This window comes from Aegilops tauschii, chromosome 6, assembly GCF_002575655.3.
Source record: "Aegilops tauschii subsp. strangulata cultivar AL8/78 chromosome 6, Aet v6.0, whole genome shotgun sequence".
Taxonomy (NCBI): Eukaryota; Viridiplantae; Streptophyta; class Magnoliopsida; order Poales; family Poaceae; genus Aegilops; species Aegilops tauschii.
This window is the reverse complement of record NC_053040.3, coordinates 139,557,296-139,570,286: the sequence shown is the minus strand read 5'-3', so window position 1 is coordinate 139,570,286 and position 12,991 is coordinate 139,557,296. Positions and strand designations below refer to the sequence as shown.

The window sequence follows — 12,991 nt, the reverse complement described above, 5'->3', positions numbered from 1 at the left end:
TAGTCCCTGCTTCCTAATTTGCCACGAGGCTTATTCTTTGCCTGCTTAACACGCCCAACCTATCGTCTTTCCCTCAATGGAACTGTATCATGATTGGCTTCTTATCCTTATGCTTCCCCCTTCCAATTTTATTTTTGAAACGGAGACAAAAGATTTGCATCATCGATTATTAATTAAATGGAAGAGAATTGCCAAGTTAATTAATGAAAAAACAGGCAAAAATCGATACAAACCAACCACATGCGGACTACCCATACCCAACGCGCAACGACCACCGACCCTCACATTTCTACAACGCAAAGAAAACCCCAACCGAAGACCACAGACACCGCCAAACCCTCAAAGACAAGTCAGGCCCTAAGGACAATTAATGATATGCTGCATGCATCGTCCAGATGCAGAGGTCGGGGATACATCCTCCTTTTTTTTTTAAAGGCCCTAAGGACAACCCAATAGACAGATGGCCATCCATCAGGAAGCCGTGGATGCCTTTTCTGTGGCGCCGCTTTTGTTGCTTTTGCTTCTGAGAGCCTTCTCCACAATAACAATATAGTGCGCATTAAAAAAATTTATGAAGTCAAACTTCATATTATTTTGATCAAGATTACAGAAAAAAAATTATCATCATCTAGAATGCTAAACCAATACCGATATAGATAATTTGTGTACATTAAACTTGGTCAAAGTTTGTTAAAATTAACTGTTGCGAAAACCAATGGGCAAGTGACTGAGCGGCTATTATCCTTCATTACGTCTTTTATTTATATAAATATTCAATCCTAGTTGAAAATGCTGAACATGCTAATGACCAGACTTTACTTGGCGGATATCCCAAAGCTGTATACGCATAAGCTAAAACCATCCTTCTACCGACTGCTGTAGCACAGCAGAGCTTGAGCTAGGGAGAGCTGTTCATGCAAGGACGCGCACGGTCGCACCACTGTGCCACGTTCAATTCACATTGAGTACATCTATTAGTTTCAATCACAGTGCTATTGATCGTGCATCTATCGGCAAAGCCTATTTAAATGAAGGTAGCCAGTGCATACAATTGCATAGCACCACTACTGGCACGTGTGATAAGGGTGTAGTACGTATCTACATATGGCGAGTGAAGTGCTTGCAAGATGTTTTTTTTTCATTTAGAAGTTTGCACCAACCCATACTCTTCCTCTATATCAAATGACCCCATTATGCAATGAATATTTGCTATTCTTGTGAGTGTTTAGGACTGCCAATTCAGATAATAAATTCTGGGTGAATGTGTCTTTGCTGTACCCTGCAACAATATCAGTGAGCCATTGTGGTTGACAGGAAGTAATGGCATTGAGTTCATCTGGCTCATGTAATCTAGATAGTGGTGCATCAGCTGCCCTATTCTCTGAGCCTTTTAGTCCCTACATGCTACGGGCTACCATACAAATAAATGAGTCACACAAATGATTAAGGTCGTCTCCAAGGACGAAACGCACTTCTTATTAATACATCGACGCATGTTCGGACATCAAATGGGAGTCCAACTGGCTCCCCAAAATTACACCTTCTGGAGAATGTGTTTCCCCCAAACCAAGACCATATGTGGGGGAGAAATGTGGTTGTTCAAACTATCCGCCATGTTACCAACACAAAAAAAGCCCATCCCACGACGCGCCCTTCCCTTTTCCTGTCGGGCCCTTCCCTTCCTACTCAGTTCTCGCCGTAGTGTGATAGTTCTCGCTGGAGCCTTTTCCTTTAAAACCGGGTGACACCCACTTTACCTTCACCATGGTGCCCTATCTTCTTCACACAGTATTCCCCACGGACCGCAAGGAGGAGTTCCCCGCCCACCGCCACGCTCTCCGCCCTGACCCCCTTCCTCCGTGATCTTATCGATCCACCACCACCATCAAGGGGGAGGAGGCGTGGCCCACCCGTGACGCCCCCCGAGCCAAAAAGTGTAATCTCGACAGTTAAAAACATCAGGAAGGGCATTAGGTGTGTACACAGCTTATTTAGTCCTAGCAAATATATAGCACCAATCAGATCAGATTTTGTTCTAGATTAACACTAACCTTCTACTGAAATTGAAAAACTAAACAGGAACTTTGCATCGTCTAGTTATTGCGTCTACATTTCGACATGATCGATTAATTAAGTTGACAGATTTGTTTTAGAGAGAGTTGGAGGATGACCTTAACTTGCAACAACTGATATATCTGTGTGTGGCATGCACGCGCACCTTTCATTTTTTGCGAATTCATGCATATCATGAATAAAAAAATAGAGTAATTAAACAATTTCTCTAATTGAGAATTGTGTATTGGCATGTGGTCTCCATTCATGTAGCAACAAACTGATCATCTATGCTGCTCCTTCCTTCACATGCAATCGTCGTGTCTCCTTAGACACCGAAATATTCTTATGATCTCCTTTCTTGACAATTAGTTAGTCGAAAAGAAAACTTAAGTTAAGTGCCTCTCAAAACTATGTAAACATGAACTATGGTGAAATATAAGAACAAAATATTATTCTGTTTGATGTTCCCACGGGCCATAATAAACACACATTTGCAATTCGTCACGTTAATCAAATTTGACCGAGAAGCAGGCACATGCGACGATGGTCGAGAGATAGATGGTGCCAATGCTAGCAGCAATGTCTCAGTTAATAATGCAAAGAAATTACAGTTCTATTATTAGTAGTTTATAAATGCATTGTCTTCCTCTTCATGACTACACAAACACAAACATACAGCTGTTGCAAATTAAACCCAAACAAGAGAATTAGTGTGGCATGCCTAATTTAAAATACATATTTTTTGGGGTAAACAAGAAATTGTCTCCCCTAATTAATTCCATCTAACTGGAAAATTTCTGCAGCCTAACACTGTAGTACGGAAATTCATCTAACTCAATAATTTCTGTAGCTTGATACTGTAGTACGGTACGGTTAGGTTGTATGGCTCATTGGAGAATTAAAGAAGAAGTCAAAGGAGACTCACCGGAGTTGACGAGCCACTGGATTATGTGCGTTTTTAAAGGATACTCACTCGATAATTTCGTTGCGCGTAGTCGTTACTTTTGTCTGGTCTCCTTTAAACCAATTCCAATTCCAAGAATTTCCTAAATCTGAAACGAAAGCTCTGGTTCGGCCACACACCCATAACATGTAGTCTCTCTCTTTCTCTCTCTCTCTCTCTCTCTCTCTCTCTCGTCTGTCTCCAATGCGGCGTCGGCCCGCCTACCATTGGCCTTCTCGGATCAAGCGCTGCACCACCCTTATCCCCTCAACTCCCTGCCGCCTCCGTTAGAGCAATGACGTACGTGCATTGGTGCCACAGCAACACCCTTGACGAGCCTTATCGCTCTATTGCATCGTCGCCGCCGTGCGCCATTTCGAAGAGACGGCCGAGAGGAGAGAGATGATGTATGCTCAGGAAGAGAGGATGAATGGATACCCCACGTCCAGCCTTTGACGTCACCATAAGCACGTCGCCGATGCTGGATTGGCGCCGCTCGACCTGTCATGCCGGCACGCCGCCACAGGAGAATAAACGAGATGGGAAGGGAATATGCTTTCTCCGGTTTGCTCGGGGGATTGGTTGCGTAGCGAGACGATCGGGTATTGGATGGATTCATCATGGGGAAAAGGAAAATAACTATAACCCGTATTTTTGGATATAGAGATCGATTACCGTCAGTCGATCGTGATTGATTCCTTCCATGAATGTAGGTATATAGTAGAGATAAACGAGGAAGGTAACCGATTTGGTGGGTCCGCATGCAAGTTGAGATAAAATCAGCGTCCATGAATTGCGCGATCAGAAAAAATTGTGCAAAAAAAATTGGTAAAAAAAACGGTGGGGCAAAATTGGTGGGAGGGGGGTCGAGTGGATGGGGGATCCAATCGATCGATGGCAGGGGAGCAGCGAAGGAACGAACGAACTACTTACGAACTCCTACATTAGGAATAGAGATTATTGTTTTTATTACTCCTTTGATCCTATCGCAAACGGCTTTCGTGGTTCAACCGAACGATGAAAGACATGTAGCATCATTTCAGCGGCTTGCCATTTTAGCTTAAATTAAATAATAAAGAACTCAATAAATTTGTCAAAATGTGAAGTTAAATAACCATGATCTTTGGGAAAATATGAAATTCCTGAAACTCTTGATACTGACTCATTGCCTTTCACGATACAATCTCTTTCGAAAATCCACAGGTAGATGCTCCCAGTTGCGCGAGCGATTTATGTAACCTAAAAGGATAAGCAATCCTTCGACACAACCTCTTTCACGACACAACCTCTTTCCTTCCCGGCAGGGATGGAGCTCAAGCATTAGGGCCGGTGTTAGAAGACAACTACAAATTTTTAGAATGCTTCACTAAATTAGTAGTACTAATCATCGGTGGAATTTCTTTTCTAGCTTAGTCCCTGCTTCCTAATTTGCCACGAGGCTTATTCTTTGCCTGCTTAACACGTCCAACCTATCGTCTTTCCCTCAATGGAACCGTATCATGATTGGCTTCTTATCCTTATACTTCCCCCTTCCATTTTTTTGAAACGAAGGCAAAAGATTTGCATCATCGATTATTAATTAAATGGAAGAGAATTGCCAAGTTAATTAACGAAAAACCAGGCAAAAATCAATACAAACCAACGACATGCGGACTACCCATATCCAGCGCGCAACGACCACCGACCCTAATATTTCTACATGGCAAAGAAAACCCCAACCAAAGTACCTCAACTGAAGACCACAGACACCGCCAAACCCTCAAAGACAAGTCAGGCCCTAAGGACAATTAATAATATGGCTGCATGCATCGTCCAGATATAGAGGCCGGGGGTACATCCTCCTTTTTTTTAAAGGCCCTAAGGACAACCCAATAGACAGATGACCATCCATCATGAAGCCGTGGATGCTTTTTCTGTGACGCCGCTCTTGTTGCTTTTGCTTCTGAGAGCCTTCTCCACAACAACAATATAGTGCGCATTAAAAAAATTATGAAGTCAAACTTCATATTATTTTGATCAAGATTACATAATTTTTTTTATCAACATCTAGAATGCTAAACCAATACCGTAGCATTAGGTTCATCATGAAATATATTTTATATGGTATTTTAATAGACGGGTGAGCGCGATCGGCCGGTAGAAGGTAAGCTTTTTCCTATAGATATAGATAATTTGTGTATATTAAACTTGGTCGAAGTTTGTTAAAATTAACTTTTGCGAAAACCAATGGGTAAGTGACTGAGCGGCTATTATCCTTCATTACGTCTTTTATTTATATAAATATTCAATCCTAGTTGAAAATGCTGAACATGCTAATGACCAGACTTTACTTGGCGGATATCCCAAAGCTGTATACGCATAAGCTAAAGCCATCCTTCTACCGACTGCTGTAGCACAGCAGAGCTTGAGCTAGGGAGAGCTGTTCATGCAAGGACGCGCACGGTCGCACCACTGTGCCACGTTCAATTCACATTGAGTACATCTATTAGTTTCAATCACAGTGCTATTGATCGTGCATCTATCGGCAAAGCCTATTTAAATGAAGGTAGCCAGTGCTTGCAATTGCATAGCACCACTACTGGCACGTGTGATAAGGGTGTAGTACGTACCTACATACGGCGAGCAAGTCCCTACACGCTAGTGGCGTTGAACCGGCCGTCGGTCGAGATGGCATCACCCATCGGCGTCTGTGACCGGCGGGAGGCAAGGTTGTGCGCAGTGACCGGCGGGCGGGGGTTCATGGCGAGGCACTTGGTGGCGGCGCTGCTCTGCTCCGGCGAGTGGCGGGTGCGGATCATCGACCTCGCCCCTGCGGCCACTCTTGAACCTGCCGAGGAGGAGGGGATCCTCGGCGCTGCCCTCCGGGACGGCCTTGCTGTGTACACCTCCGCCGACGTCTGCGACCTAGCCCAGCTTACCCAAGGTACGTAGTTCGTGCTTTGTCTACTGCCGCTTGTTTCAGTTAGGCCTTGTACAATGAGAGATGCTTAGAGCGGTGCTTAAAAAAAGAAACCGAGATTTTTTGAAGCACCGGTGCCTATTTCTATCGAAGAGACGCTTAGTTAAGCGTCTATCCTGTACAAATAAGCACCGGTGCTTAAAAAAATCTGGTTTATTTCTCTAAACACCTTCCCTAAGCACCTCCCATTGTACAAGGCCTTAGAAGCCAACTTTTTTTGTTTCTTTTATTAATCCTATATACGCATACAGACGGTTTACAGATTTTTACGGACTGAATAGAAATGAAGGCCTGGGGTTAAATCAAGAGGCGGGCCCACTAGTAAAGGCAATTAGAATAGCATGAGCACACATGTCACCCCTCCCATACTTTCTGTTAGAGCATCTTCAGTCGTTCGGCCCCTGGGGCGACCTAGCTCCCAGTCATGCCCCCAGGCGCCGCCCCCAGGATGCGGAAAATTCGAACTTGGTCGTTCCCGCTCACAAAAGACGCCACAGGTCCGGCGATCGCAAGTCACAGTTCGGCGATCGGATGTAGTCTGGCGTACAAAAAATAGAGCGCCACAAGTTGGCGTGCGCAACGCAACACTCAGCGGGGTCGGCCTCTGGCGTTGGTGGAGTCGACGTGCGCGGGCTGGGCGGTGTCGGAGCTGCTTCGGTGCTAGGCGGTGTCGGCGCGGCTTCGGTGCTGCTGGGCGTCGTGGAGGCGTCATCACTCGGGCTTGGCGTGGGCGTGGGCATCGGCGTGGGCGTGGGCGCGGGAGTTGGCGTCGCCGTTGTCGGCAGCTGGTTCAGGATGAGGCCGCGCTCCGCCATGTACCACGCCTTGAGCTTCTCGTCGGTGCTCTGGAGCATGTCCGCCCCGCCATCAGAAAAGCCAGGTCGGTGTTCCTCTTCTTCGCGGCGACGTTGGTCTGGAGCAGGTCGAGCTTGATGGCGCCGTTCGTCATCAGCGACGACCACCGCGCTGCGGTTTTCTCTTCACGCAGGACGGCCCGGGCCTGTGCGTCGGCGAGGCAATGCTCGATGGACTCCTGCACTCGCGCGGTAGCGGCGTCGGCGTGTTTCCCCTTCTTGGCCCCTTTGTTGCCATCCGGCCGCCCCTCTGACGCGCACGGCGTCGGCGCGTCCGGCTTGTACATCTCCTTGGCCTTGTCGAGGGTGCCGGACTTCCGCCCACTTCTCGCACATGTCAATGCGCTTGTAAACGTGGAGGTACTTGAACTCGGCGTCGTTGTTGCCCTGCCGATACAAGGCGAACATGCGCAGCAACTGCGCGGAAGAACAAACAGTTGGCGGGCGCACACGGCGAAGAGAGGCGGGAGACCGGCGTGCCATACCTGATCCTCAACGCTGGCGCCGCTCTCCGGGCGAGTTGCGACCTCCTCGACGATCCCATGCCATTTGTTGCACGCCCCCTGGATACGGCCCCAATGGTTCGACATCGCCTTCTCCATGTGCTGCATGTAGACGCCTTTAAAGTAGGGGTCGACGAGCTTGCGTTCGTCGAACTCGGCCTTGATGCGCTCCCAGTACGTCTCGATGCTCTGGTTCGTGCCGGTGGTCGGGTCGAGGCAGATGATTTTCCATGCTTCGGCGAGGCATTCCTCCTCCTTAGACGCCCACTTGATGCGCGGCTCGCCGAACCTGGCCGCCCGCTTCATCTTCTTGCGCCTCCTCGCCGGAACAGTCGCCTGCTCCTCCTCCTCCTCCTCCTCCTCCTCTTCGTCCTTGTGACGCCCCCGATTCAATTGTACACTAATCATGCACGCAAACGTGTACGATCAAGATCAGGGACTCACGGGAAGATATCACAACACAACTCTAAAACATAAATAAGTCATACAAGCATCATAATACAAGCCAAGGGCCTCGAGGGCTCGAATACAAGTGCTCGATCATAGACGAGTCAGCGGAAGCAACAATATCTGAGTACAGACATAAGTTAAACAAGTTGCCTTAAGAAGGCTAGCACAAACTGGGATACGGATCGAAAGAGGCGCAGGCCTCCTGCCTGGGATCCTCCTAAACTACTCCTGGTCGCCGTCAGCGGCCTGCACGTAGTAGTAGGCACCTCCAGTGTAGTAAGAGTCGTCGTCGACAGTGGCGTCTGGCTCCTGGGCTCCAGCATCTGGTTGCGACAACCAGGTATAGAAGGGAAAGGGGGAAAAGAGGGAGAAAAGCAACCGTGAGTACTCATCCAAAGTACTCGCAAGCAAGGAGCTACACTACATATGCATGGGTATATGTGTAAAGGGCCATATCGGTGGACTGAACTGCAGAATGCTAGAATAAGAGGGGGATAGCTAATCCTGTCGAAGACTACGCTTCAGGCCACCTCCATCTTTCAGCATGTAGAAGAGAATAGATGGTAAGTTCACCAAGTAGCATCGCATAGCATAATCCTACCCGGCGATCCCCTCCTCGTCGCCCTGTTAGAGAGCGATCACCGGGTTGTATCTGGCACTTGGAAGGGTGTGTTTTATTAAGTATCCAGTTCTAGTTGTCATAAGGTCAAGGTACAACTCCGGATCGTCCTTTTACCGAGGGACACGGCTATTCGAATAGATAAACTTCCCTGCAGGGGTGCACCACATAACCCAACACGCTCGATCCCATTTGGCCAGACACACTTTCCTGGGTCATGCCCGGCCTCGGAAGATCAACACGTCGCAGCCCCACCTAGGCACAACAGAGAGGTCAGCACGGCGGTCTAAATCCTATGGCGCAGGGGTTTGGGCCCATCGCCCATTGCACACCTGCACGTTGCGTACGCGGCCGGAAGCAGACCTGGCCCCCTTAATACAAGTGCGAGCTTACGGTCCAATGCGGCGCGCGCCGCTCAGTCGCTGACGTCACGAAGGCTTCGGCTGATACCATGACGTCGAGTGCCCATAACTTTCCCATGTAGTTGGTTAGTGCGTATAGACCAGATGGCCAGACTCAGATCAAATACCAAGAACTCGTTAAGCGTGTTATTTTAAAGTAACCGCGAACGCCGACCAGGGCCAGGCCCACCTCTCGCCTAGGTGGTCTCAACCTGCCCTGTCGCTCCACCACAAAGATCCACTCGCGGGTACTCCTACGAGCCGACCCGACTTTAGTCATCACAGGTATCATATATCATGTATATAAGTATATACCCGTGATCACCTCCCGAGTGATCACGGCCCGATAGTATAGCATGGCAGACAGACAAGAATGTAGGGCCACAGATGGAATACTAGCATCCTATACTAAGCATGTAGGATTGCAGGTAAAGGTAACAACAGTAGTAGCAAGGACAGGCTATGCATCAGGATAGGATTAACGGAAAGCAGTAACATGCTACACTACTCTAATGCAAGCAGTAGAGAGTAGAGTAGGCGATATCTGGTGATCAAGGGGGGGCTTGCCAGATTGCTCTGGCAAGAAGGAGGGGTCGTCAACAGCGTAGTCGGTCGGGGCACCAGCAGCGGCGTCGGTCTCGTAGTCTATCGGAGAGAAGAGGGGGAAGAAACAATGAATACAATGCAAACAGATGCATAACGATGCATGACATGACAAAGCGTGATGCTAGGTGTGCCCAAACGCGGTAGTAGGTGATACCGGCGAAGGGGGAAACATCCGGGAAAGTATCCCCGGTGTTTCGCGGTTTCGGACAGGTGAACCGGAGGGGGAAATTTGCGTGCTATGCTAGGGATGTGTGGCGGACGAACGAGCTGCGTATTCGGATTCGTCTCGTCGTTCTGAGCAACTTTCATGTACAAAGTTTTCCCATAGGAGCTACGGTTTATTTTATATTAATTTTTAAAGATTTTTTCAATTTATAAATTATTATTATTGATTTAATTCGAAAATGGTATTACTGCCTCAGCATGACGTCAGCATGACACCATCAGTCAACAGAGGTGTTGACTGGGTCAAGCTGACGTGTGGGTCCCGCATGTCATTGACTGCAATTAACTAACCAGGTTAATTAATTTAGTTAACAGATTAGTTAAGTTAACTAACGGTAGTTAACTAGGTTAATTAAACATAATTAATTGAGTTAATTAATTTAATTAATTAATTATTGAATATTATTATTATTTTAAATCTTTTTTTAATAACGTTCTGGGTGGGGCCCCCTTGTCATAGGGCCAGTGGGCCTTAGCGGGCACGGTGCTAACGGGCGCGGTTGCTGGGGCGGAGCCCCGTGAGCGTGCGGGCGCGTGGGCGCCGATTGGGCTGGTCCCGGGCGAGGCCCGTAGGCGCACGAGCGGCCGGTGGAGGCCGCGAGGCGCGCGCGACCAACGGCCAGCGGCGACGCCAGGAGAGCGGCGAGGCCATGGCCGAGGTGGCCGGAGCAGGGGGCACGGTGGCCAGGTGGGACGAACCCGAGCAACGGCCAGCGAGGGGGGCCGCGGCTGCGGCGAGGCCAGCCGCCACTGGCCGGAGTGGAAGGGACGGGAGGAGCACCGGGCGGCGCCGGAGCGGGCGTGGGGTGAGCGCGTGCTGCCCAGAGCGTGAGCTCTGGCACGCGGGCGCGTGTGCGCGCGGTGGCGCACCGAGGAAGGCGCGGACGGCGCGGGGACAGGGGAAGGAGGAGGGCGGAGGCCGTGGCCTCACCGGGATTTGTAGGGACGGGGCAACGGGGGGGCGAGGAGGTCATCGGGGGGGGGCGAGGAGGTCGTCGGGGATGACGCAGACGGAGTGGAGGCAGGCCGGCGGGGACGAGGAAGCAGGCCGGCGAGGGAGCTCCGGCGAGGTCCTCAGGTGGCGGCGTCGGGGTGGCGATGAGGCGGGGCCACGGCTTCACGTGGTGTCGCGCGAGGGAGAGGAGGGCGAGGAGGCAACAGCGACGGTAGGCGACGGCGATCCGGGGCGGTGGCGTCGACGGGATCGGGGCGGCACCGGGCGGCGGCGGCGGGGGCGAGTGCCCCGATCCCGATCTGGATCGGGGGGAGGAGAGGAGCATGGGGATCGTAGGGGGGGGGGGGGGGAAGTGGGATGTGTCGGTGGGGGGTTACGGGTTAGGGTTCGGTCTCAGGGGGTTATGGAGGAGTGGAGGGGGCGGCCCGGGCTAGGTGGGCCGGTTGGGCGGCCTGGTGGCCTGCTGGGCCAAAGGCCTGTGAGGGGGGATTGCCTTTCACTTTTGTTTTATTTTATACCCTTTTATTTTATTTTCTTTTCTGTTTTAATTTTATTTCCCAAATTGTTTTAGTTTGGTAAAATATTCAATTAGCATCTAACATAGTAACATTAATTATACCACTGCCATAATAACTTTGGCACCTAGCTAAAATAGTTTAGTATTTTGTAAAATATATTAGGAGTATAACTAATTGTTTTGTTGTTGTTTTAATCACTTTAGGGTATTTAATTATTTTATAAGATGTTGTTTCTCCACCAATAATATCCTTGATTTATTTGTCACATTAAGAACATTTTAGTTTTGACTTTTGAAAACTTTAATTGTTTGACTTGATTTTAAATTTGAAATTTGAACGGGATTTGAATCATCGCAAGATTAACAACAGTAATCGTGGTGACGTGGCATCATTAGCGGAGGGTTACTGTAGCGTAACTATCCGGGCGTCACAGTCCTCCTCCTCCTGCTCCTCCTCACCGTAGACGTAGCCGAGCTCGCCGTCCATGCCGCCGCTGAGATCCACCGTGTCATCCGGGGTGACGAACCCGGGAGACGCGGCGGCCGCGGTCGAGCCGGTCGCGATGATGTTCTCCATGTCGGCCACGGTCTCGTCGGCGTCGCCGATGTGCGAGAAGGGAAGCGCGCCACGGCGGAAAGGTGGCGTCGGGGAGGACGCGTAGGCGGGCGGCGAGTAGTTGCATGGAGGGTACTGCACGCCGGCGAAGGCAGGCGAGGGCGTGCGCTGGGCCAGGTGTCCATGGGGGAAGGTGACGTTGGGGTTGAACCCACTGTGCGCGTCTGTGACGCCCCCGATTTGACCGTACACTAATCATGCACGCAAATGTGTACGATCAAGATCAGGGACTCACGGGAAGATACCACAACACAACTCTAACACATAAATAAGTCATACAAGCATCATAATACAAGCCAGGGGCCTCGAGGGCTCGAATACAAGTGCTCGATCACAGACGAGTCAGCGGAAGCAACAATATCTGAGTACAGACATAAGTTAAACAAGTTTGCCTTAAGAAGGCTAGTACAAAAGTAGCAACGATCGAAGAGGCAAGGCCTCCTGCCTGGGACCTCCTAACTACTCCTTGAAGCCGAACTCCATGTAGCATCATCCTCGGGATCTCTAGCTCCTGAACTCCAGCATCTGGTTGCGACAATCAGGTATAGAAAGGGAAAAAGAGGGAGAAAAGCAACCGTGAGTACTCATCCAAAGTACTCGCAAGCAAGGAGCTACACTACATATGCATGGGTATATGTGTAAAGGGGCATATCAATGGACTGAACTGCAGAATGCCAGAATAAGAGGGGGATAGCTAGTCCTATCGAAGACTACGCTTCTGGCCATCTCCATCTTGCAGCATGTAGGAGAGAGTAGATTGAAGTCCTCCAAGTAGCATCGCATAGCATAATCCTACCCGGCGATCCCCTCCTCGTCGCCCTGTTAGAGAGCGATCACCGGGTTATATCTGGCACTTGGAAGGGTGTATTTTATTCAGTATCCAGTTCTAGTTGTCATAAGGTCAAGGTACAACTCCGGGTCGTCCTTTTACCGAGGGACACGGCTATTCGAATAGATAAACTTCCCTGCAGGGGTGCACCACATAACCCAACACGCTCGATCCCATTTGGCTGGACACACTTTTCTGGGTCATGCCCGGCCTCGTAAGATCAACGCGTCGCAACCCCACCTAAGCACAACAGAGCGGTCAACACGCCGGTCTAATCCTAAGCGCGCAGGGGTCTGGGCCCATCGCCCTATGCACACCTGCACGTTGCGTACGCGGCCGGAAGCAGACCTAGCCTAGTGGCGTTCCAGTCCAATCCGGCGCGCGCCACTCAGTCGCTGACGTCAAGAAGGCTTCGGCTGATACCACGACGCTGGGATACCCATAACTACTCCCGCGTAG

At 49.8% G+C, this 12,991-nt stretch overlaps 1 protein-coding gene across 1 annotated transcript in view; it reads left to right on the top strand.

Annotated features, from left to right (window-relative positions):
* LOC109776475 (3beta-hydroxysteroid-dehydrogenase/decarboxylase) overlaps positions 1 to 12,991 on the top strand; it is a 60,606-nt gene that overhangs the window by 27,753 nt on the left and 19,862 nt on the right. The window contains exon 3 of the mRNA XM_040392212.3: positions 5,500 to 5,921. Within this exon, the coding sequence (XP_040248146.2) occupies positions 5,500 to 5,921 (422 nt within the window). The remainder of the gene's footprint in view (positions 1 to 5,499; positions 5,922 to 12,991) is intronic.